The sequence below is a fragment of the Protopterus annectens genome, chromosome 14.part0, assembly GCF_019279795.1.
Source record: "Protopterus annectens isolate FY-2018-M chromosome 14.part0, PAN1.0, whole genome shotgun sequence".
In the NCBI taxonomy this organism is placed as follows: domain Eukaryota; kingdom Metazoa; phylum Chordata; order Ceratodontiformes; family Protopteridae; genus Protopterus; species Protopterus annectens.
The window spans coordinates 693391826-693418160 of NC_056748.1; the positions used below are offsets into that span (position 1 = coordinate 693391826).

Sequence of the window (26335 nt, forward strand, 5' to 3'; positions counted from 1 at the left end):
CAGCCTCGGGAAGTGTGCGTTTGCTTCATCGACCTTCACTGTTACGTCCTTGAACTACTTGGCACACTTTACGAGACTCCAGAGGGACCTCATCAATCAACTCTCTGAAACCTTGGCAGGAGCTGTTTCTGATGAGGTGCGCGATAACGTAGCTTCTCAGATAGGGACCCTGGAATCCATATCCAGTTCTTCCGTGCGCCTTATTTCACCCGTAACGGGAGGAGTGGCTAGAGCGGCAGATGGAGGCATAGTCCCGAGACGTCATGCTTGGATGTGTCTTTGCGATTTTGTGGACTCCTGTATGGCTTCCTTTATGAACGCCCCTATCGAGGCCGCTTCATTGTTTGGCCCTAAGGTTAAAGATACACTGGCAAGGTGCGAAGAAGATGGTAAGACTCTGTCTGCCATTGGTGTCCGACACTCTACCCTTCAACGATTCTATTCCAGAAATCAGAGGTACGGGAAGATGTGACACAGAAAATCACAGGGCTCTTTCCGTGACACATGTGCTGAGTTCTCCCCTAGAGGCAGAGGGGGAGACTGTAATGGAAGACACCCCTTTTGGGGCAGGGGAGGTCCGTGATACCGGGATTCCAGAGATTCTGTCTCTGGGCAACCCTACCAGCGCTCCTGAAGCATTGCCCAACTGCTCACCTCTGGAAGCGGTCGGGGTTTGTTTTTCCTTGTACCTTCTGCCTGGCAAACCATAACCACCGATTCTTGGGTACAACGAATAATATCCAGAGGCTACCGCATTCCCTTTCTTCTCTGTCCCATCTCACCCAGAAACTTACTTGATGTTCCACCAAGTCAACGGGAGGCAACAGCACACGAAATCCAAAAGCTGCTATAAAAAAGGGTAATCCAAACGGACCTCTCAGACCAGATAGGATCCGATTTTTACTCTAGATTCTTTTAGTGCCAAAAAAGACAGAGAACTGGAGACTGGGTCTAGATCTCAGCACACTAGACAAATTTGTAAAATCAGAGAAATTCCGGATGGTTACTGTTAGTCATTCCTCTTCTGGAAGAAGATGATTGGATGTACTGTATAGATCTTCAAGATGCGTATTAGCATATAAAAGTGGACACCACTAAAGAAGACACCTCCGCTTCTGTGTAGGAGCCAGTCACTTCCAATTTCGAGCACTGCCCTTTGGTCTCTCTACAACCCCCAGAGTGTTCAAATACATGGCAGTGGTTATTGCTCACCTGCGATTTCCAGGATTCCAGGCATTTCCATATCTAGACGATTGGCTCCTTACAGCCCCCCACCAAGCGTCTACTGGAAGAAGCCTTAGACTACGCTCTTCTCACAGCACAGCGCCTGGCAATCACTATAAACTGGGAGAAGTCAAACACGACCCCGACACAATCTTTAGAATTCATTTGAGTTCTGTTGGACACAAGGAGTTGCACAGCATCTCTCCTGGATCACAGACCTCAAAGAATAAGACAAGTTCAGCCGCTAAGCTGTCACCAAAAATCCCCTGCTCGGTCCATACTTCAACTCTTGGGGTCAATGGCAGCCTCGATCACCATTGTTCCTCTGGCCAGGTTCTACATGAGACTTCTCCAGTGGCTATTTCTCACTCAGTGGTACCCTCTACAACATCCCTTGTCTTTTCAGATAAGTGTAAGTCAGAGATGCAAGCAAGATTTGCTCTGGTGGACATCTCAAAATCCCCAACAATGGTCTCACCTTTTCAGCCCCCATCAGCCAAAAGCCAAGGTGACCATAGACGCCTCCCTGATGGGGGTGGGGTTATGTCAGGGAACCTCTGTCCAAGGCACGGAGACAGAGGCCCATTTGCATTTCAATGTCCTGGAACTGTGGGCGGTGCTATTAGCATTGCAAGCATTCCACTCGATCCTTCCGTCGGGGACTATTGCAATCCACTCAGACAACATGTCAGTAGTCTGGTACATCAACAAGCAAGGGGGCACTAGATCTTATCCGTTATGCCAAGAGGCCTTGAGAATATGGCTATGGGCGATAGTTTCCAACCGCTTTCTAATTGCAGCGCACATTCCCGGGAGCACCAACGTGATAGCGGACAAATTGGGCAGGTGCATTCTACAACCTCACTAGCGGTCCCTCAATCCTGTAATAGCGGCAAAAATTTTCAACCGCTGGGGCCAGCCTTGCTGCGATCTATTCGCCTCCCCATTCAACTTCAAGTGCAGTAACTACTTTGCCCTGATCCCCCCTTGGGGGATGGTCACTGAGAGACACTCAAGTCCACGCTTGGTCCTCTGGTCTGCTTTATGCTTATCCTCCTCTACCCCTCATATCCCAATTTCTAAAGAAAGCACAGCAGTTGAAGAGCAAAGTGATCCTCATTGCTCCATATTGGCCTCAACAAGTTTGGTTCCCCTTCCTCTGGCCTCACTTGCTAGATCAACCATGGATCCTCAATCCAACTCTAACTCACCCCAGTCTTAACAAACCTGAAGCTGACATATTGGTTTCTCCATTTCCGATCATTGCCAGGCAGGATAACCTTTCCTCCCCGGTGTGCAATATTCTTATTGCATCTCATAAATCGTCCACCATACTAATCTATCTCTGCAAATGGAAAAGGTTTACATTATGGACAGCAAACAAACAATTGGATCCCTTGTCGGCCCCAGTGTCGGTGGAATTAGATAATTTTTTCAGATCTTTTTCAATCTGGGGTATCAGCCTCTACTATTCGTGTTCATTTAGCTGCCATTTCTAATTTCTATATTGGCTTTCAGGACTCTTCACTCATGTCACACAGACTGTAAGACCTTATTGAAGGGCATTTTTCACCTAAAACCTCCCTTTAGAGAACCAGTACAACCTTGGAATTTGGCCTTGGTTCTACAAGCCCTAACAGCTCCCCCCTTTGAACCTGCATCTTCATGTGATTTTAAAGTACCTCTCTTGGAAAACTTTGTTTCTAGTGCAATCACATCAGCCAGACATATGTCAGTACTTTCAAGGCTTATGCATCAAACGTCCCTACCTTATTTTCCATAAGGACAGTCTCTCACTGAGAACTAACTCTTGCTTTTTACAGAAAGTGGTGTCAGAGTGGTCTGTCAACCAGTCTATTGACCTCCCAGTATTTTTTCCTAATCATTCTAGCAAGGGAGAGTATTGCCTGCACTCCCTAGATGTTCATAGGCAACTATGTTTTTATTTGGATAGAACAAAATCTTCCCGTAAATTAGACCAACTATTTCTGGCTTTTTCTGGACCAAGGCTAGGTAATCCCGTCTCTAAAGTTACATTGGCATCACGGTTGAGAAATTGCATTACCTTCATTTACAACAAGAACAACATCACCTTGCCTCACAAAGTAAAAGCCCATTCTACAAGGTCTATGGCAACCTCATCAACTTTCCATGTTAGGGCTTCTTTCAATGACATTTGCTCAGCTGCTACTTGGGCCAAACCCCACACCTTTATCCTTCATTACAAATTGGATTTCGCCTCCAGAGAAAGACCTTCTTTTGGTTCCATGGTGCTCAGGAATGTCCTTCCATGAGGCCCGCCCAGGGATACAAGTAGCTGGGGACTCTGTCCCATCAGTAAGGAATGAATGAAGATTAACAACATCAGATAAAGAAGTTATGTCTTACTATAACTTTCCATCTGTGTTGTTGATCTTTGTTCATTCATTACTCCCCACCTTCCGGAGGTTCCTGGTGGATATTGTATGATCATTTTTCCATTATTGTAGATCTGTTATGACCAGAGGTAGCCTCTACTTTTTGTCTATCAACTTGCAAACTCGATCTCAGGTAACAGGGAGCAGAGCATTGTGGGTAGGATCTTGGCTCAAGAGTTTTTGGCTGGCGCGAGCTTGGTATGAGGCAGTCTCGGTTCCGTGGACGGAACCCATAACCCACCAGTAATGAATGAACGAAGATCAGCAACACAGATGGAACGTTATGGTAAGACATAACTTCTTTCTGCAGGTTCATAAGTAAGACTGTCTGTATAGCTAAAGATGCCAAGTTAATGAGTGCAGTTTTTGCATGTTATAGATTCATAGGTTCATAGATTAGTACTAAGCTAACTGCTTTTGTGAGCCATTTTAAGTTTAGCCAATTATCCCTTGTGAGACTCAAACCCTTTACCTTGTGTTTGTAAGGCAAACACCTTAACCATTAGACCAGCCTCCCAACCCCACAAATTGCAAAGCAATTTGTTTGGCTGTTTTAAATGCTGTTCACATGACTTAGTCCATTTTTACTACAGTAGAATTAGAGCTTTATAGTTATAGTAATACTGGCTAATTGTGTTGTGCAGCCTTACACTGCTCTACAGATTAGTATACTGAAAGTTACCCATTAATTGATGTCCCCTGAAAGTTATTCATTCAGGTTTTAAATCAGCAGGTTGTTAACATATTTTGTATTTTTTGTTTCTCCCTCCTCACTATAAAATAGGTCTTTAACTGTACAGTCTGTAAGGAGTCCTTCAGACGAAGATTAGAATTAAGGATACATATGGTGTCTCACACAGGAGAGATGCCTTTTAAGGTAGGAACATTTTAAAATATGTTTTACGTAGCACTACTTGTTTATCACTTATGCCGTGGTCAAACCAGTCAAAGCCGAATAACACAGTTCTGGAATGGTAGAGCTAGAAATCATATGAGTAATATGCTGACACTCATAGTAATTTACATAATTTTCTTTACTGTTCAACATTTTCTTTAATAACTTTGTTGTTGATGAACAATATCCCGATGGTATGCAAGAGTGGTTCTTTGATCTATATTGTAAATTTCTGTGAATGCTGAACGACTTTGGTTAAGAACTTACTCCAAGCTACCTACCTAGCCAGTGTGAATGTGAAGCATTTCAAGCTGCACAATTAACTGGACTTGCTCCTCATTTCCTGGCTAGCAAACTGTTAATGTTATAAAGCCCTGGTTAAAGAACTCACTGCAAGCTACCTACCCAGCATGAAGCCTTTCAAACTACACAGTTAATTGGACTCTGTGCTTCTCAGTTCCTGGCTTACAAACTGCTAATGTTATAAAGCCCTGGTTAAAGAACTCACTGCAAGCTACCTACCCAGCATGAAGCCTTTCAAACTACACAGTTAATTGGACTGTGCTTCTCAGTTCCTGGCTAGCAAACTAATGGTATGTTTTGATTTTTATATATCTAACTACACCTTATCTGTTAAAAGAAAGACTGCCTGCACATTGCCGAGATGTACTCTCATCTCTCTCACCTCCCCGTTTACATTTCTGGCTGTTATCAATACTCCAGCCCAGCCTTTTTTTTCCCTATAGCCTGCTTCTCTGTACTAAGGTCCCCAACTAAGCTGTAATTAACTGGCTCTGTACTATGTAGTGTTTCACGGTAACCACTTTTTCCTTTTTCCCCAGCTCACACCCTCACTCACTTCTCTGACTCTCTTATAATTAGTAAAGGAAACTCTTTGCCACGATTTCCACATTTTCTGCTCAACTGATTTTATTTCTGTGGCCAGCTGCATCTCTTTGGTCCAGCAAATACCCCACTCTTTCAATACACCATGTAAGGATAATACTGTTTTACTTTCACTTTCTTTTCCCATGGTCCCTTGCAGCATTTTACTTATTATCCTGGGCCATCATTTCTACTCTACACATTGGGTTCCTATTAAATGATTGAAGAAACACTCTTTCGACTGTGTCTTGATTGAACTTGAAAGCACGAAAAGGCAAAACAGCGAAATGGCATATAAGCGAATTCTTTCCTGGGAAAGAAATCGCTTGGCCGCTTCCGTTACTTTGCCATTTTCGTGACTGTAGTGCGATTTTGGAGTTGGTATATTTAAGTAGGGGGGTATGGGGGTTTTGTGGAACAGCAATTTTTTTCCCATGGAAAAAAATCGCTGTTCTAAGCGTTAGAGATTGTAAGCTTTCACTTACATGGGTTCGATAAATCATCGTTTTTTTAAGTGTTCGATGATTTAACATAGACCCTACACATTACCCTGAACTCGCCTACTCATACCAGTGGTGTGCAAGAGTTGTTCTTTGATCTGTATTGAAATTTTTTTTGAATGCTCGAAGACTAAGGTATATGCTGTGCTGGATATTACTATTTATTGAACTGTCTTGAACAGTCTATAACTGTTGGCTTGGTTACAACTCCTTAAACAATTTTGTCCAGCAGGAAGCGCTCCATTCGCTTAATTGCTCTATTCCTAATGATATGTAATGTTTTGCTTGTTCCAGTGAGGATATTTCAGGCAATTTGTCCATTATTTAGATAGCTGGATCACATACAGTCTTAGAAAACACATGGTAACATCCAGTGTAAGCCGTAACCTATATTACTGCTGAGATAACTGTAAAACTAACTGTACAAACCATACATTTTAATCTTTTCTCAATTAGTTTTACTATTAAAATAATATATATTTTGTGTGTATTAAATGCAGCATAACAAGCCAAGAGAACTGTAACTGTAGCTACTGCCACTGTCACTGTGAATTAATAGAACAGGTCATAGAAGTTTTTAGTTCATCTCTCAACTGAGTTGGTATTTCATATATATTAACTGTTTGTACCATATATTGAACAGGATGTAGTTTGAACAGCTCATAGAATCACAGTTTCTATTTCTTATATATAAGCTTTTTGTACTGTTGATTGAACAGGTTATAGTTTGAACAGGTCGTAGAATATTCGTCTCGTCTTTCAACTGTTTAATTATTGCCTCAATTTAAGCTATTTGTACCATTGCATGTATAGGCTGTAAGAATATACTGATACTGTAATGATTAGTTCTAAAAGGATCTTTTACCCTGCAGTGCTTGCAGTATTGCCTGCTAACTCACAGGATACGGTTTGCCTTTGCTTATTGCTTAATGGGAAAAATATGGCCTGTACATGACTTGGACTGAAAGGAAAAAGCATTGCTTGTAATTAAACTGTAGTATATTGTATTACCTCTTTATCTCTCACTCCTGTCCTACCTGAAATCTCACTCTCTCTTCTTTCCCTCACTCTACCTTAATATAAATTGTATTATTCTGTTTCTGTCACCAATCTCACCCTTTTTTCTCCCCTCCTTTTTCCTTAGGTTATAAAGCCCTGGTTAAAGCACTCACTGCAAGCTACCTACCCAGCATGAAACCCTTCAAACTACACAATTAACTGGACTCTGTGCTTCTCATTTCCTGGCTAGCAAACTGCTAATGCATGTTTTGATTTTATATATCTAATTACACCTGATCTGTTAAAACAAAGGTTGCCTGCACACCGCCAAGACGTACTTTCAACTCTCTCACCACTCCCTGTACATTTCTGGCTCTTATCAATACTCCAACCCAGCCATTTTTCCACTTTAGCCTGCTTCTCTGTACTAAGGTACCCATGTCAGTTGTAATTAACTAGCTCTGTCTACTTTTACTTACTAAAGGAAACGCTTTGCCTTGTTTTCCACATTTTCTGATCAACTGATTGTTTTCTGTGCCCAGCTGCATCTCTTTGGTCCAACTCGCTATGCTCAGGCTCACTAATCCTCTCCTCCCCTGTCCCCAAATTCCACCTGCCCCCACTACTGCTACATTTATTTTAACCAGACAACACCTACCACATCTAACCACCCAATCACCAACCCCACACTTAATTAGCCAATTACCAACTAGACTGCATCACCACCCCTACTGACTCGCTAAGAACCCATCCCCACCCCCTTCTACACTCTATAAAGCTCATCTCTAATTAAAATACATTTAAGTATATACCTTTCACACTCTCCCCACGCATAACACACCGCTCCTATCAACCTAAAACCCCATAATGCTACTGTTGCACACCTCTGTCATAATTCTCCTAATCCCAGCCCTCCATCTCACATCCTACCACCATAATACAATATCAAAAATCTCCACTTCACCCTGCCATCATGTCTTCAACCCACACCACGTACGCAAACATAGTCTCATAGCACCTTACCTATTTAGCACAACAAAAATAGTATATTATACATATAGATATGCACATCAACCAACTACTCCATATCCACTATGTAAATACACCAGACTGACACTGAAACATCCACATCTACTCTTGCATATACAATATCATACCTCAAACTAGGCGGTGACATCCATGCTAACCTTGGGGCCCAACACTCAAAAAACTCCACATTCCCAGTCCAGTTCACTCTCACATATCTCTACCAACCTCCCCCACAACACAGCTGACCTCCTACTCATAAGTATGAATATCAGGAGCCTAACAAACAAAATACACACATTTCATGTCACCCTATCCCTATTCTCTCCTGACATAGTAATCTTAACTGAAACCTGGCAAAAATACCACACAAGTAAAAATGAAATCTTAGCACCAGGCTTTAACATCTACAGACTGGATAGACCACACAAACAATGAGGAGTTGTAGCTATAACTTACAAAAAATGCACTTAAACTACAACAGTTAGAACCAAACCCCCAACTCTTAATGCCGCCAAAATACTATCTACCTGCCTAGAATTTAACCCTAAAAAATGTATATAACCATCATAGCAATCTGCATCCCACTTGGCAACAACCTATCCACAATTGATGACTTTCTTCACATCACATCTTCAACCTTTAATCAAGAAACCATAATAATAGGTGACTTCAATACTGACTGGTTCAACTGTACCGCAGACAACCCCTCAAACTTCACCAACCTATACGGTTTCACTCCGACAGTACAGTCCCCCACTAGAATAGACAAATCCAGTAAAGACAGTTTATACTTGACTGGACATTAACCAACAAACCTTCACTGGCCTATCAGTCAGGCTGCCTCCCAGATACACTGAGTGACCATATACCTACCTTCCTACTCAGCCAATGACTAAACACCCCAAAAAAATACCATATATAGACAAATTTGCAACAAAAAACACTTCTCATCCCATACTTTTACATCTGTCCTCCAACAATGTAACTGGTCCCCACTAAAAACTCTCAATCTAGATGCTGCTATGCAATACTTTGAAAGCAATTATTCTAAGCAGCCTAGCACCATCTAAAAATGTCAGAGTTAAAATGTAACTGTGCACCATGGCTGTCTAAGGACACAAAACAGCTACTCAAGCACAGAGACAAAGCTTGGACATATTACCAGGCCACCAAAAAACAAGCCACCCTTGACTACTACCGGCAACTAAGAAATAAAGCCAAATCACTCGTGTGACAGCCTTTTCTGTGCATAATTACTGTTAAATTGCTTTTTTTCTGCTTAATTTCTCCAAAAAAATACCATCTGTTTTGCACGTTTCCTGCCTTTTCCTATACTAGAATAGTCCGGATCCCAGATTTGCTGGTTTCAGGACTTTAGTTTGTGTTTCTGAGTTGTCCAGACCTTGTTGTGGTAGTGGGAATTCTTTCCACTGATCAGTGAGAGTGGTAAGCATTGAGCAAGCCTATCTGTCACAAGAGGAGTGGTTTCCAGCTCTGTAGTTGAACCTTATTGGCCGTTTCTTAGTTTTAGCACTTGAATTTGCTTCCTCGTGCTCAGCACTTGTTCAGAAATTGTAAGCACTACGTAAGCTACAAATTACTACAGCACTCAGCCTTCCTCATTACCTAGAGGAAAACAGTGTTAGTACTTACTTTTCTCAATTGCCTGGAGGAAAAACTGCTCCTGTACTTACTTTCCTCACTTGTCTAGAGGTAAATAGTTTTTTTATTTAGTTATTCTCTCCTGTCTGCCTAATGATTCTGAGCATCTTGGGGCATTGTACCAATTCCCTCATGTACGCAGACAGCCCGCTCCTCCTACCACCCAACACTTACAACCTGTGAGAGATGCACTTATCTAGCCAAACTGGAGGCAAAGATCTCTCCAACCAAGACTGAACTTGATAGTCAAGAGGCGAAGGTGAACACTTGCACCACACCACACTCATCACATAGTCCCACTAAACCTACACCACAAAAATCCACACATAGAAACACAAAAACCTTTGCGGAGGCTCTCAATAGTCTGCCAAGCAACAAAGACCTCCAAAGCAGAAATGCAAGCAGCCTCCACACCCCCAACAGAACCCAAGTGACACACAGCCCACAGACTCAGTGTGCCACTCAACCACAGCCCATAAGGCAAAACAACGTACCCAACACACTAGTCATAGCTGACTCTGTAGTCAGGCACACTGATGCCCCACTCACCAGGCTAAACAAGGAGAAGGTTACTGTCCGCTGCCTGTCGGGTGCTAGGATCTGCCACATAACCCATGCATTCGGGTCACTCCACAACAAGTACAAATATGACTCTGTCATTGTCCATGTTAGTGTGAATAACCTGAGATGTACCTTTCTGGACTATATGAAAAGAGACATGGAAGAGCTCTCCGATCTTGTAGCCCAGGCAGGTATGACCCTAACCCTGAGTAGCTTCCTGCCATCGCCCAGAATGATACCACAGTGCAAGGACAAAATGATTGACTTCAACAATTAGCTAAGCTTCTGGTGTCATTCTAAGGGGATCCAATATCTGTTTGCCTGGGACGACATGATCAACAGACCATGATATGATGCTTTGCCAGAGATGGCCTACACCTGTCATCCCTGGGATTCCATATACTGGCTAAGGCTCTTGCTGCCCTGTTGTGCAAATTCCCCACCTTAACAGCTACAGGCAAGTATAAATTGAGGGTAATGCTATTCAGTGCTAGAAGTCTAAACCTCAAAATGCACTCACTCAAGGCACTCCTTAAAATGGAGAACATCGATATCTGTGCAGTGACTGAGACCTGGTTCAGGGCTGCAGAGAGCTCCCCTGCATTACCAGGCTATAACTCATACCACACCTTTCGGCCATCTAACCTGGACCGGAACACTAAAGGCAGAGGTGTGTCCATATTCGTTAAGGATATCCGCACCTCCAGGCTAGTTGCTCAGCATAATGCATTCGAGATTATCCAAGTGCAACTAACTCGGGGCAAAACTGCAGTCCAGATTGTAGCTTGCTACAGATCCCCCTCCATGCTCCAGGATTCCCACTCCTCTTTTCTTGATATACTGGAAAATAACAGGGTTCAACCAAGTACCCTAATGATGGACAATTTCAACTACCCCACCATTAACTGGGAAAACTACTCCTGTACCAACTCCTTTGCTCAACGCTTTCTGGAATTCATAAACTCCAATGCCCTGGATCAACTTATCCACACCCCCACCAGGGGCAACAGTATCCTAGACCTAGTCATTACCAACATGAGTGACCGGTGCTCCACACCTGAAGTCAACTCGTTGGTCAGATCCGACCATAAGATAATCACCCTAGATATCCACATCCCGCCTCCACCCCCCCATTAAGGAAACCACTGTAAAAAAAACTTCTCCAAAGCCAACTTGATGCTTCTTAAGACAGAACTGGTGAACTTCATGACACCCCTGCAGAAGGACAATACAGTTACGACTGCTGAATCCTACACAAAAATGCACTCTATAAGCACTTAGACGAGTACATGGATCGTGCTATTCCTAACAGAACCAAGACACTATCCTCCAAAACAAGGAGGCCAATCTGGTGGTCCCCTGTCATAAACAAACTCTGCAACAGAAGGAAGAAACTTTTGCAAAAGAGAGTAAAATCATATGAGTGGGGGGGAACTCCTGGTCAGCCTCAATAAGAAGCTGAGATTCCTTCATTAAAGCCTCCAAAGCAACCTATGAAAACAAAATCGCCACTGATTCTAAGGACAACCACAAAGCATTCTATAGCTATGTCAAGAATCTCCGTGGCAACACCCAGATCTGCTGTGAGTTACAGCACAGTGGCACAAACATTACAGAACCAACTGATATTGCCAACATCCTGGCAGACAGGTTCAGTGCTAACTTTACCCCCCCTCTCACCCCCTAAAGGGCCCATATTTATACTGGAAGAATGCAGAGTCCCTGTAATCACAACTACTCAAGTAAAAACTGCTCTCTCTAAAGCCAAGAACACAGCATCCATGGGACCAGACAACATCCCAGGCTGCGTTTTACACTAACTTCAGAATGAACTGGCCCCCCATCTAAGCACCATGTTCAGTCATAGCCTTACGTCAGGCTTTGTGCCCACTGAATGGTGCACAGCAACAGTAGTCCCAGTCCACAAAGAGGGCGCCACAATGGACCTCGGGAACTATTGCCCTATTAGCCTGACGAGCCTGGTCTGTAATGCCATGGAACGTATCTACATGGAACTTATAAACAAAGACATTGGTAATTTCAAAACTGTGGACCCCACCCAGTTCGGGTTTGTGAAAGGCAGATCATGCCTCCTGAACCTGATTGACTTCTTTGAAGCAGTCACCAAAGCCATCAGCGAGGGTAAGGCAGTTCACACAGCCTATCTTGACCTCGCCAAGGCTTTCGGCACCATCCCCCATTCTGGAATTATAGATACACTCACTAAGTTAGGTATAAATCCCTATGTCACAAGATGGGTTGACAACTGGCTCACTGACAGAACCCACACTGTAAATGTTGCAGACTTCCAATCTGACTTCAAACCAGTGACAAGTGGAGTACCACAGGGTTCAGGCCTGGGTCCTTTCCTGTTTGGTATCTACTTCTCGGAAGTACAGGCTAACACAGAAGGTCTCTGGTTAATGAAGTTCACAGATAACTGCAAACTAGGAGCCATGGTCGAGTCCCCAAACGATGTGGATATCCTACAGAAGGGCCTCACAGAGATAGACGCTTGGTGTCAGAGCCATGGCCTCAAGGTCAGTGCCAAAAAGTGCATTGTCACCCCCTTGGATAAAAACTCTGTACCTGTGAACTACCACATATGTGGCAGTCTACTTAATGCCAAATGTGCGATGAGACCTTGGGACCCAGGTGGACAGTAGTCTCTCCTTTGATAATCACGTCGCCACAGTAGTCAGGAAATCCTTTTACATGGCACACTTCATCACGAAAGGGTTCTCATCCAGGAAAAAAGAGGTCACTGATGTTCTTCTTGGTTCACTGTTGCAGTCATTACAGTTGGGTAATATGCTGGCAGGTTGCCCTCAGTCGGCCTGATTAACAAAGTCTTGGGTCCTGCATCGGTTGCTGTCCCTTCTTCCATGATGTCAGGCCGTCAGGGGTATAAAACATGCAGCCAAAGCCATTACATCAGTCTTTCTTCCTGCGCGGTGCCCGAAGCAGAAGTTCGCAAGTGCAGGTCTGCCAACTCCTGAAATTTTTGATGTGAAGTTGTTAAATCTCGCCGTTTATTCTCACTAATGGGTTCAGAGCCGATCCTCGACTCTGAAATGGCCGATAGCAAGCTCAAGGTTTGCCAGTAGCTCGAGACCAGCCCCTTATCCCACAATGCACTGCTGGAATTACCTCAGATCTAGTTTGCCGCGGCAAGAGGGATCTCTGTGGTCCAGCTATATATATATATATATATATATATATATATATATATATATATATATAGATAGTATATATATAGTTTATATATATATATATATATATATATATATATATATAGATAGATATATATATGTCTATATATCTATATATCTATAGATATATATATATATATATATATAGATATATAGATATAGATATATAGATATATAGATATAGATATATAGATATATATATATATATATATATATATATATATATATATATATATATATATATATAAAATACTTTTGTGGATAGTGCCTGGTTTGGGCTTAGTTGTTTGTGAATCTAATTTACTGTTTTTCTCTTCAGTATGTCAGATGATAAGGAGAGATCCCATCCCAAATCAGGATTCAAAAAATGCCCAGATTGTGGGCAGAAAATGTCCATCACTGACGGACACATTCAATGTGTCTACTGCCTGGGGGCCAAGCACCTCCAAGACTCATGTAGCATTTGTCACTCCTCCTCTCCAAGAGTCCTCTTGGAGAGGAGGAGGAAACTTATAGACAGGGGATTGCTACAGCAATCTTTTTCGGAAGTTTTGAGTACCCATGAAGGTGCTAGTACGTCCTCCAAACCCAAAAATCCAAGTCATCAGATAAGGTCTCCAAAAAGGCTAAAGTTTCAGGAGGGTCATCGGTTCCACAGTCATCGGAACCGAATGTACTTTTGATTTGGAGCTAGCTCTCAGTATTGGAGCCAGTCTCTGAAGTTCCTTCGTCACCTCTGCTCCAGTCAGCACCTTCCGTGCACTCTGCTAAGTCCTCAGTCAGCCTTTCAGATTTGGACATGGATCGGCTAGTGCAGAAGCTTTTACAGGCACCAGGACTTGCCAAATTGTTGTCGGCCCCGACCAGCTTGTCGGTGCCGAAGATCATGGAACCAGACTTGCCTACTCCTCCTCCGAGCCATACTGGACTCTCGGAGTCGAAGGAAGTTGAACCGATGATGGTCGAACCCTTGGAGCCGATAAATCCAAAAAGGCAAACAAACTATCGAAACACAAAAAGAGCCAAGGGATAGCGTTTCACCAGGCACGTAAACAAAACGTATGTTACTGTCTACCAAATACGATGTCCCATGCAGATGAAGCAACAGTAGTTCGAAACTGTAACGTTAGAACTTTTATTACACACAAGCACTTTCGGAGAGATTAGTATCTCTCCTTCTTCAGACAAAAATGAAACATTCACTTGTTACAGCTTCCCCATTAAATAGGGTGTCAATTAATCAATTAACAAACTGCCATTTTAATTAAACTAGATACCATACCAATTTGTTTAAATATTAAAACACTTAAAACCATTGTTTAAAACCAATCCACTCTATTACCCCATTTTTATTGTTTAGAAATACTGCTCTTAATAAACCCATAAGTTGTACAAAACTCACAACTCTTTCATTTCTGACGTTAATATATGTTGTTATACTATGCAATATACAATTAAAAAATAGAACTATAAATAATTCTTAACAGTAAAATCAAATTGAGTTTATGTTATTGTAATAAGAATAATACCTAATCCGTTCCAAAACGGAATCGTATCAAAAACATCATCACCTTATCAGTCAAACTACACTCCCATCCATAGTTCAACAACTACAACCACCCCAAATTGTTACAACACATAGGCCAACAAAACCCTGCTAGCCGTTTACAAAAATGCGTGGGCATGATACATTCAAATGCATAAAAAAACATATTTGTCTTCCATTTCCTTATATTTAAATTAAAGCTATTATATTCAAATGGTGGTGTTAATAAATATTTATTGTTAAGAATCATTAATATCCGCCCTAGGCAGCGTAGGATACCAGTTGACATAAAAATCAACAGTTTGATAATACCAATAGTCAACCATATTTTAAAAAATCATAACCCTAACGCCGCACCGGGGTTATCGGCTCCATCTACTCGGATGTCCTCGGCGCCGACCGAGGGCTCTCTGAGCCGACGCTCTCCCGTCGGGTCCGGGGAGGATAGTCACACTGACTTGTCAGTGCCGACTCTTCCTCTCGGGGCTTCGGCTCAGATGAGCTCGGCTCCTACCTCGGGCTCGGAGCCCAGGGTTTCTGTGCGGGAGGATCTGACTGTGCTCTCTTGTCCGTCCACTCCTTCTCGTCGGAGCCGTGGTGCCTTGAGTTTTGTCTCCAAAGACAACATCAGCATCTGTTCAGCTTTCCCTCTCCCCTCAAGCTCCTGTGTCTACTTCTGCATCTACTGAACCCTCTAAGTGTAGAGACCCCGAGCCTCAAGTACCCCCACAGGGAGTTCCCTGCTCTTCTGAGACCTCCCCAGATCCTCCCACTGAGGAGGTGCCCAGGAAGAGACTGTGCAAGAGGAGGCACTTAGACTCCCCACAGGAGTCTTTGACATCTGACACGGACTTAGATGAGTCAGAAGGGTCCCCGCGATCCCCCTCTGAGGATATCTCCTTTGCAGAGATACTAGAGATCCTTAGTCAGAGGGGCGATTGGCAGTCCAAGACCCCTACTGAGGATGAGTCTGTGCTCTTGAAGGCTTTTGGGTCTCAACCTTCCACTTTTTGGGTGTCTCCACCTTACGACGAACTCATGGAACTGATCTCTCGTAAGGCGTGGGAGTCACCGGAGGCCATGGAAACCTGTTCCTCGTAGACCCAACAAATTCATATCTGCCCCAGTAGATAAGCCATTTTTGACAAAAGGAGTGCCTGTGGATGCCATGGTGGTGGCTGCAGCCACCAAAAAGGAAGTATCTGAGACATCCTCTTCTATCCATCCCCACTAACAGAGATTCTAGGGTTATGGATAGATATGGGAAGCACATGTTTAGTTCAGCGACTTTTTCTCTGCTATCACTGAACTACTTGACCCATTTTACAAGACTACAGAGAGATCTCCTGAAAGAGCTAGGAGATGCTCTCCAGGGTACAGTAGCTACAGGAGTGGCCGACAAAGTCATCGCCCAGCTCACTACCCTAAACTCAGTAGTCAACTCGTCCATGCTTCTCATATCCTATGCAGCTGATGGTTCGAGTAGAGCCGCTAGTTCGGGCATTGCTCTTCGCAGACAAGCCTGGATGCGTCTCTGTTCCTTTGCGGAACCCTTCAAGTCTTCCTTTATTAATACCCCATTCGATGGCTCATCACTGTTTGGGCTCAAAGTAAAGGAAACTTTAACCAGGTGTGAGCAGGAAGGCAAGACTTTATCTGCCGTTGGGGTCCATTTTTCCACTCCTTCTCAGCCCTACCCCAAGGGCCTTAGGGGTGGGATGTGGTTCCGAAAAACTCAGGCAGCCTTTCAGGACACACGTGGTGAAACCCCCTCTAGAGGCAGAGGAGGGGGTTATAATGGAAGACGCCCCCCCCCCCCGTGGCAGAGGGAGTTCACAGCAACAGGGTGACAGGGGTCAGTTCTCCGGTCAGTCCTACCAGCGCCCTTGAAAGGGGGCCCGACTGTTCGGCTCTGGAGGCAGTCGGGGGTCGCTTGTCTTTGTACCCAGACACCTGGCTAAACATAACATCGGATACTTGGGTACAAAGCATCATTTTCAGAGGATATTTCATACCGTTCTTTACCCCACCCATTCCTATCAAAAAAATCCCAGATGTTCCACCCAATCTCAGGGAACAAGCAATCGTAGAAGTCCACAGATTGCTAGAAAGAAAGAGTCATCCAACCAGTCCCAGCAGACCAAGTCGGATTAGGAACTTACTCAAGATTCTTTTTGGTACCAAAGAAAACAGGGGACTGGAGACCGATCTTGGACCTCAACAGACTCAACAACTTCGTAAAGAAAGAGAAGTTCCGAATGGTCACGCTTCAGTCCATTCTTCCCTTTTTAGGGAAAGGCGATTGGATGTGCTCCATAGATCTCAAGGACGTGTACTATCGCATAAAGATGGACAGATGCTCCAGAGATCATATGCGCTTCCAGCTGGGAGCCAATCATTACCAGTTTCGAGCCCTGCCCTTTGGTCTCACTTCAGCCCCCAGAGTGTTCACCAAATGTATGGCAGTGGTCACAGCTCACCTGAGGCGTCTAGGATTCTAGGTGTCTCCATACTTAGACAATTGGCTCCTCACCACTACCACCAGGCATCAATTGACTCAGGCAACACAGTACACTCTGACACTCTGCCATCGATTAGGCATTACGATCAACTTCGAAAAGTCTGCCTCATCGCCATCTCAGCATACCGTTTTTATAGGAGCAGAGTTAGATACCTCAACCACCACTCTACGTCTCCCTTTCGAAAGAGTCTCTCTTCTCCGCCAAAACGTCAGCTCACTGGTGTCAAAAAAACAAAGCTGCAGCAGCGGGAGGTATTGAAAGTACTAGGTTTTATGGCGGCAGCAATCCTGGCTATACCACTCGCAAGGATGCATATGCGAATCCTTCAATGGCTCCTCTTCGCTCGGTGGTCTTACCAGAAACTACCAATGCACCACATGATTCTTATCACGGATTCTTGCAGGAGAGACCTTCGGTGGTGGTTGATGTCTCCATGTTACAATAGGAAGACCCTTTGTTCTGCCACCCCCAGTAGCCACTGTGACCACGGACGCTTCCCTGATGGGGTGGGAGGGGGGGCATTTTCAGGGAAAGACTGCCCAAGACACATGGACAGATCAAGAATCACATTTGCATATCAATGTTCTAGAGCTGAGAGCGGTACTTCTAGCATTGCAGTACTTTCAGGACTCTCTCCCTCTAGGGACTATTGCAATTCAGACCAACAACATGTCAGTAGTCTGGTCTTGAATAAGCAAGGCGGAACCAAGTCTTACCCCCTTTGTTGAGAAGCCCTCAAGGTTTGGCAATGGGCTGTGTTGTCCTAGCATTTTCTGTTAGCAACGCACATCCCGGGGAAATCCAACGTCATAACGGACAAGCTAAGCAGGGCAATATTACTCCCTCACGAGTGGTCTCTCAAACAACAGGTTGCGGAGTTGATTTTCCACAAATGGGGCCAGCCTTGCTGCGACCTTTTTGCCAGCCACTTCAATTCAAAATGCAGAAGCTACTTTGCCTTGATACCACCTCCTGGTCATCCCCCGAGAGATGCACTGATACACGATTGGCCCCCGGGTCTCCTTTATGCATTTCCACCCATCCCATTAATACCCAGATTTTTACAGAAAGCAAAATGACTGGGAAGGAAGGTTATACTCATAGCCTCCTACTGGCCTCGACAGATTTGGTTTCCGTTTCTCCACCATCATCTGTTGGAGGATCCATGGATCCTGGACCCAGTTCCGGACCTTCTGACGCACCCTTCAGGGGACCTTCATCCTTCTCTGCAGTCACTGAAACTGACTGCTTGGCTAATCCACTTCCCCTAATTGCCAGGCTTCATTCAATTTTAGAAGATACAAGGCAGATTCTCTTGTCTTCTCACAAGCCATCTACCAGGAAACTATATGGCAGTAAATGGAAAAGGTTCTCAATTTGGGCCAACGCGCAGAACATTGACCCTTTTCGAGCTCCGCTATCTCCCATTTTGGAATTTTTTACAAAAATCTTTAAGGATGGGGCAGCAGCATTCTACAGTTCGAGTTCAGTTAGCTGCTATCTCAAATTTTCACCTTGGTCTTGATGGCTCAAATATTATGAGCCATAAATTATCCAAAACCTTCCTTAAAAGTGTTCTTCATATGAGACCTCTGATCAAAATTCCCTTTTCTCCCTGGAATTTAAACCTTATGCTGTCTCAACTTATTCTTCCTCCCTTTGAACCAGCTTTTTCTTGTGCTTTAAAGTTCTTATCTTGGAAAGCAGTTTTTCGTGTGGCCATTACGTCTGTCCGCAGAGTGTCAGAACTTCAAGCATTATCCATCAGACCACCCTACATGATCTTCCATGCTGATAGAGTATCTCTCAGGACAAACACCTAATTTTTACCTAAAGTCTGTTCTGAGCCAAATATCAATCAGGTCATTGAACTACCAGTGTTCTTCCCCAACCACTCTAACAAATTGGAATATATGCTGCACACATTTGATGTTCACAGACAGCTCAGATTTTATCTTGACAGAACTAAGGATATTAGGAAATCAGATCAACTTTTTGTATGCTTTTCAGAAGCAAGAAAAGGCAATCCAGTGGCTAAAACAACCTTATCTAAATGGTTATCCGATTGTATATCCTTTGTGTATGAAAATGCGAACATGCCTTTAACGCACAAACCAAAAGCTCATTCTACCAGAGCTGTCTCTACCTCTTCTGCTTTTCAAGGTAAATTGGCCCTTGATGATGTTTGCGCTGCAGCTACTTGGTCTAAGCCTCATACCTTTATCACATATTACAAAGTAGATAAGGCTTCTAGGGGCAGGTCTTCCTTTGGTTCTACAGTACTGAAGAACATACTCCCATGAGCCACCCAGGGTTGAGGGTGCTAGGGACACTACCCATCAGTGAGAATAAACGGCGAGATTTAACAACTTCACATATAGAAGTTATGTACTTACCATAACATTCCATGTGAGTTGTTTATTTCGCCTTTATTCTCACGTCCCTCCCTCCTTCCCCCTCCTGGCTGACTGTTGACTTAGAGGCTAGTGCCATCCTGGTTATTCAATATTTCTTCTTTCCCTTTGGGAACTGTTCTTCGTAGATATATATAAGAGAGTATGTATGGGTTGTATATCTGTATAGACTATTATTCGCAGCAAATGAGATCTGAGGTAATTCCAGCAGTGCATTGTGGGATAAGAGGTTGGTCTCGAGCTACTGGCAAACCTTGAGCTTGCTATCGGCCGTGTCAAACCCATCAGTGAGAATAAAGGCGAGATAAACAACTCACATGGAACGTTATGGTAAGTACATAACTTCTATTTTTTGAGTTTCAGAACCGAAGTCTTCAACTAAAAGCTAAGTACCCCGTTGGGGAAACTTTTTCTTGCTCCTTACCGATGTCAGTAAAAGATAATAATTGTATTACTTGTGGGAAGCAAATACCTCATAAGGATTTTCATTTGTACTGTATTCCTTGCCTAGGCCCTGACCACAACGTGCCTTGCTGTTGGTTTTGTGCTAAATTTAATCAACGCACTATTAAACGTCGGTATATTTTTGCTTCTAAATATTTTGGCTCAAGATTTAACTGTCCAGAAATGTCGTCTGTTAGCAATCCGACTACCGGAATGCCTAAAAAAACGCAAAGAAAAAGACAGAGACAGACCGTCGAGGTCCAAAACCGACGACGAAGCTTCTCCTAAGCCAGCCACCGGTTTGCTGGTACTCAGTGAGGCTCTTTCGCAACCCCTGATACCTGCTACTTTCGATTCACAGGCCTCTACTGAGACCCATTCAGAGTCTGGTATGCCACGAGATACTTTAAGTATTGAACCCGCGGATGTCTCTATCTTAGATGGGTCCGGAGCCGCTGAGCAGGCACCGGCTTCTGAGGGTGTTTTCAAGCCTAAAGATTTGTATATTAAACTGACGCAATCTTCAAAACTAAGGCCAAAAACTACTTCTATGTCTAAAAAAATGATGCTTGGGCCACGTGTACAGGCCCCAATGCCTAAAAAACAAATTATCAAAATGGCTGAGGATTTAATTACCTTGATCAGGGGTACCCATCCCCCTCCTGCTAAGAGGCCTAGGCAAGGCACTGACTATGAATCTTCAGATCAGGTTTCTATTTCTTCTGATTCCTCTTCTGATCAGGAATTATCTATACCCACTTATGAAGACTCTGATGCAGAAGACTCCATCCCTTGTGCTTCTCCTCCTGAGGATTTTTCTTTTGGAGAAACTTTGCATACCTTAAGGGAACACTTTCACTGGGAGAGTCAGGATTTCTCAGAATCTTAAGAGACTTGGGGATTTTCTTCTTCTTCCTCAGCATAGGCCTTTGGCTATACCTCCTGTTCTAGACATTGTTGATGATGTTTTCTCAGAATCCAGTATGACTCCTGATTACCTGCCTCCGGCTCCTAGTAAGCCAGACAGATACTACAGGGTTCCTGATTCCCACAAATTCCTTTTTAAAAACCCTAGTGCTGACCCTGAAACCATTTATCAGGGTCCCAAGGGCGTTAAGGCTTATACTGCTAAAAATCCCACCCCTTCTGATAGAGATTCTAGGGCACTGGATAGATGGGGTAAGAAGGTTTACATGTCTGCAACCTTGGCAATCAGGGCTTTAAACTGTCAATTTCATATGCCTAAATATCAATAGCATGTCATGAGTTTACTTAAGTAGAAAATTATGTTGATTTCTGACTGTGTGGAAAATAGATTTGCAGGATTTATTGCATTCAGTTGAACAAGTTGGAAAACATACTTTGCAATGTGGTTTTGATTCTTTGAAGGCCTCTTGCAGGACTGCTGTAACTGGATCTGTGATAAGAAGGCATGCTTGGCTCAAGGAGCAACGTCTGCCTGACCATGTTAAAGCAAAATTGTTGGATGCTCCTTTACAACAGGACAGTTTATTTGGTAATAAGGCTGAAGAAGTTTTGAAAAAGATGGAAGATAAAGCTAAATCTATGCAAACTGTGAAAGATTTCCTGCAAGTGCAGCCACCCAGGTTTAGTAGGCACTGGCCTACTAAGAACTGGTCCTTTCCAGTACCCACTAGAGCCACTCAGGTCAAACCCAGGCATTCCAAAGGCTCCAGGTTTCGGTCGCAAGGAACTTTTAGAACAAAGCAATGGGGTGCCTCCACCTCCAAATCTGGAAGTAACAAGGCGCCTTCCTGTGGTCAACAGTTTCAATGACTTTCCACTGCAATCACCAAGCACGTATCTTTTGGCCGCCCCTTTGGGGGGAAAACTGGCACTTCTTGCACGAGACTGGCAACTGATTACCCAGGACATATGGGTTTTAAATATAGTATCCCAGGGATACAGATTTCATTTCCACACGTTGCTTATCCCAAACGGATGGCCAGATCTGCCTCCAAATCAGTGGGCATAGGCCCAGATATTCAACCAGTACCAGAAAAGTAAAAGGGACATGGTATTTATTCAAGACTTTTCCTGGTACCCAGAAAAGACAAATCATGGCGTCCAGTTCTGGACTTATCCATTCTAAATACATTTCTGGACATTCCAAAATTCAAGATGTTGACTCTTCAACAGTTACTACCTATGCTAGGCATGGATGCCTGGTTGGTAACTCTAGACTTAAAAGAGGCTTACCTGCATATCCCAATCAGGGAATCTTGCAGAAGATACCTCCACTTCAAAGCAGGCTATTTGCATTACCAGTTCTCTGCACTGCCCTTTGGCTTATCTAATGCACCCAGGGTCTTCACAAAGTGCCTGGCACCAGTAATTGCATTTTTCAGGCAAAGAAACATTCAAATTTATTCATACTTGGACGATTGTCTAACTCGGGCAGAAAACAAGGACACTCTTCTAAAACATCTGGCGTTTGTACAAAGGCTTCTAACTTGTCTAGGGTACACCATAAACGAAAAGAAATCACAACTGGTACCCTCTCAAATAATTACATTCCTGGGTGCAAGCTTGAATACAACTGCCCAGATGACTTATCTTACACCAGAGAAACAAATGCAATTGATGACTTACTTCAAACAGGTGGCCACACAAACCCAGCTATTGGCAAGACAAATTCTGCAGGCCTTGGGGTTCATGGCTTCTTGCATTCTTCTAATTCCATATGCAAGACTGCATATGAGGAAACTTCAATGGTACCTAAAAAGCTTATGGAGTCAACATTGTCACAGCCTGGAAACAATGATTCCTATCATTCCTTGCCTGCAACTAGAGGTCCTATGGTGGGCAGAGGCCTGCTACCAAAACAAGGGACTGTCATTCATTCCACCCCCTGCCACTCAAACCCTGACTACAGACGCATCAGACTATGCTTGGGGCACATCTGGCAGGGAGATGCATTCAGGGCCAATGGAGCCCAAATCAAATGCACCTACATATCAATCAGAAAGAGATGCTAACTGTACAGAGTGCTCTGACAGCCTTCAAGGACTATCTTCATCCAGGACAACTACTGATAGACAACACCACAGTCATGTGGTACATAAACAAGTGGGGGGGGTACACATTCCTACCCTCTTTGCAGACTAGTCATGGCATTGTGGAGTACGGCCTTGACTTATCAAATACATCTACAAGCTCAATTCTTGCCAGGAAAGCAAAATATTCTGCCAGATGAACTAAGCAGAAGTCTTATGGACCCACACAAATGGAAACTGGATCCACAAATCTTCAGCATGTTATGCAAATGGGGGAGCCCAGACATAGATCTTTTTGCCTCACCCCAAAACTATCAGTTAAACAAATTCTGCACAAGAATTCATCACAAAAAAAGCTTGGAGAGTGGATGCTCTATCCTTCAACTGGAAAAACCTATCAATCTATGCCTTTCCCCTCTGCCTCTGCTCTCCAAGGTCTTTTTAAAAGTCAGACAGGGAAAACCAAAAATGATTCTGATTGCTCCAGACTGGCCTCACCAAAACTGGTACCCGCTCCTGTGCAATATGTCGCACCTTCCTCCGTACTGTCTCAGCAGAACTATCAAATTCTGCACACACAGCTCCAAACTTTGAATCTTGCAGCATGGCTAATCAACTAATTTCACCAATTACATCTCTCAGCAAACTTGTGATGGATGTCATTTTGGAGGCTAGAAGGCCTAGAACTAGAAAATATTATGCTGACAAATGGAAAAGATTCTGTGCCTGGAAACAAGCACAAGGAATAAGCACAGCAATGCCCAATATTCCTCAGATTCTGCAATACTTAACTGAGATGTTTCACAAGGACCTATCTTTTTCTTCCATAAAAATCCATGCCTCTGCCATTTCAGCTCATTACAACACGGAGCCTACCCTCTTTTCTCATCCTCTGCTAAAGCAGTACCTCAAAGTGGCCAAAAATTGAAGAACTCCCAGGAGAGCACCAACTCCTGCATGGGACCTCAATTTTGTTTTTGAAAAACTCACTCTACCTCCTTTTGAGCCAGCTGCTACTGCAGACCTAAAAATTTCTCTCTTGGAAAACAGCTTTTCTTTTAGCAGTCACTTCAGCTCGAAGAATTTCAGAACTACAGGCTCTTATGGCAGTGGAGCCTTTCATTATTTTTTACCCGGACAGGGTGGTTCTCAGGACCAATCCATCCTTTATGCCTAAAGTAGCATCTACTGTGGCCCTTAATCAGACCATTCATCTGCTAACTTTCTTCCCAAATCCACAGAACAAGGGTGAGAAAATTCTGCATTCATTGGTTGTACACAGACAACTAAGATTCTACTTAAACAGGACGAAATCTCTAAGAAAACCTGAACAATTACTAGTGGCATTTGCTGCAGGGGCAGAGGGAAAGGCCATTTCAAAACGGACTATTTCCAAATGGATAAGCCATTGTATTCGTTTCTGCTATATGCACCAAGGTAAACCTGTCCCCAAGGGAATCGTATATCATTCCACCAGGGCTGCATCTATTTCTGCAGCTTTTCTCAGAGGGGATCCTACCAGAGACATTCTAGAAGCTGCTACCTGGAGCTCAGTTCATACGTTCACCAAACATTACCATTTACCTCTCTTCTCTAAACCAGAACAGGCTTTGCCACTGCTGTCCTGCAGGGCCTTATAGCTGCTCCTAATGCTGTATAAATCCATCCTCTCAACCATAGCTTTGGGATTCTACCCAAATGTAATGACTGCAACAGTGAAATACGAAGAACATAGTACAGTTGTGTACACTTATCATAAATGTAGATGTTCGAGTGTATTCATTGTTGCAGTCCTGGTTACCCTCCTTCCAGCCCCCTGTTTTTCTCTTGTTATACCTCTCCTTTCTTTTATAGGTTCATAGGTTCGTACTAGGCTATCTGCCCTAAGGCATTTATAAGCCTAGCCAGAGTGTATGTGGCTTACACCACCCCTTAGGATGAGAATACTCGCCTTTTAGGGTTTAGTTTACTATGCTTCTGTCTAGTAGTGACACAGAGATGACCCCGGGGTAAACCTCGATCTCCCATCCATTCGCGATTTCTCTTGAATAGAGTCAGTGAGGGGCTCTGCCTAACATGGACTGGGATTCTGTTCCAGAGTGTAGGGAGCCTCTGGGTTATGAATCTGTCCCTCCAGCACGTCCTATTTATTTCTGTGTTGAGGTTTAAGTCACTTGTTCTCGTGGCTCTGATGGATTTGGATTTTCTGAGGTGGAGCATGTCCATTAATTCAGGATTGGACATGGCCTTGTACGTCAGGCACAGATCACCTCTGAGTCGGTATGCGACTGAATAGAGCTGGAGTTTTTTCAGTTGGGCATATGACATATGTTTAAGACTCTTTATCCTCTTGGTGAGGAACTTTTGGGGTCTTTCCAACTGCTGCAGGTGTCGGGTGAGATACATCCCAAATGGGGCATTGTACTCAATCATTGGCCTGATGAGAGAAGAGTACAGGGGCACAATGACCTCTCTTGATCTAGATGTGAAACCCTTCATGATAAGGTGGGCAATATAGAAGGTCTTCCTAACCACTTTGGCAATGTGAGTGTCAAATGAGAGGTTACTGTCAACCTGGGTCCCTAGGTCCCTGATTACCTCTTCCGTACTTAATGGATTACCGCCTATGTGGTAATTTGTCGGTACCTTGTTTTTCCCAAAGGGTATGACTATACATTTTTGTGTTCAGCTTAAGGCCATGGCTCTGGCACCAATTATCCATTTCTATGAGACCTCTCTGAAGGATGTTTGTGTCCTGGAGTATCAATTATGGCACCCAGTTTGCAGTCATCTGCGAACTTTGTCAGCCACAATCCTCCTATGTTTGCCTGTACCTCGGAAAAATAAATGCCGAACAAGAGGGTCCCAGGACTGAGCCCTGTGGGACACCGCTTGTGACTGGCTTAGAGTCTGACATAGCTCCAGCAACTCTGACCCTGTGGGTTCTGTCCTTGAGCCAGTTTGCAACCCATCTTGTGACATATGGGTTTACATTTAAGCTGGTGAGT

At 43.7% G+C, this 26335-nt stretch overlaps 1 protein-coding gene across 2 annotated transcripts in view; it reads left to right on the plus strand.

Moving 5' to 3' along the window:
* ZBTB48 (zinc finger and BTB domain containing 48) overlaps nt 1–26335 on the plus strand; it is an 823012-nt gene that overhangs the window by 430333 nt on the left and 366344 nt on the right. The window contains exon 5 of one of the 2 annotated variants that reach the window (XM_044056423.1): nt 4426–4518. The exons of the other annotated variant lie outside the window; for it this stretch is intronic. Coding sequence (XP_043912358.1) covers nt 4426–4518 — 93 coding nt within the window. The remainder of the gene's footprint in view (nt 1–4425; nt 4519–26335) is intronic. 2 annotated transcript variants of the gene reach the window in all.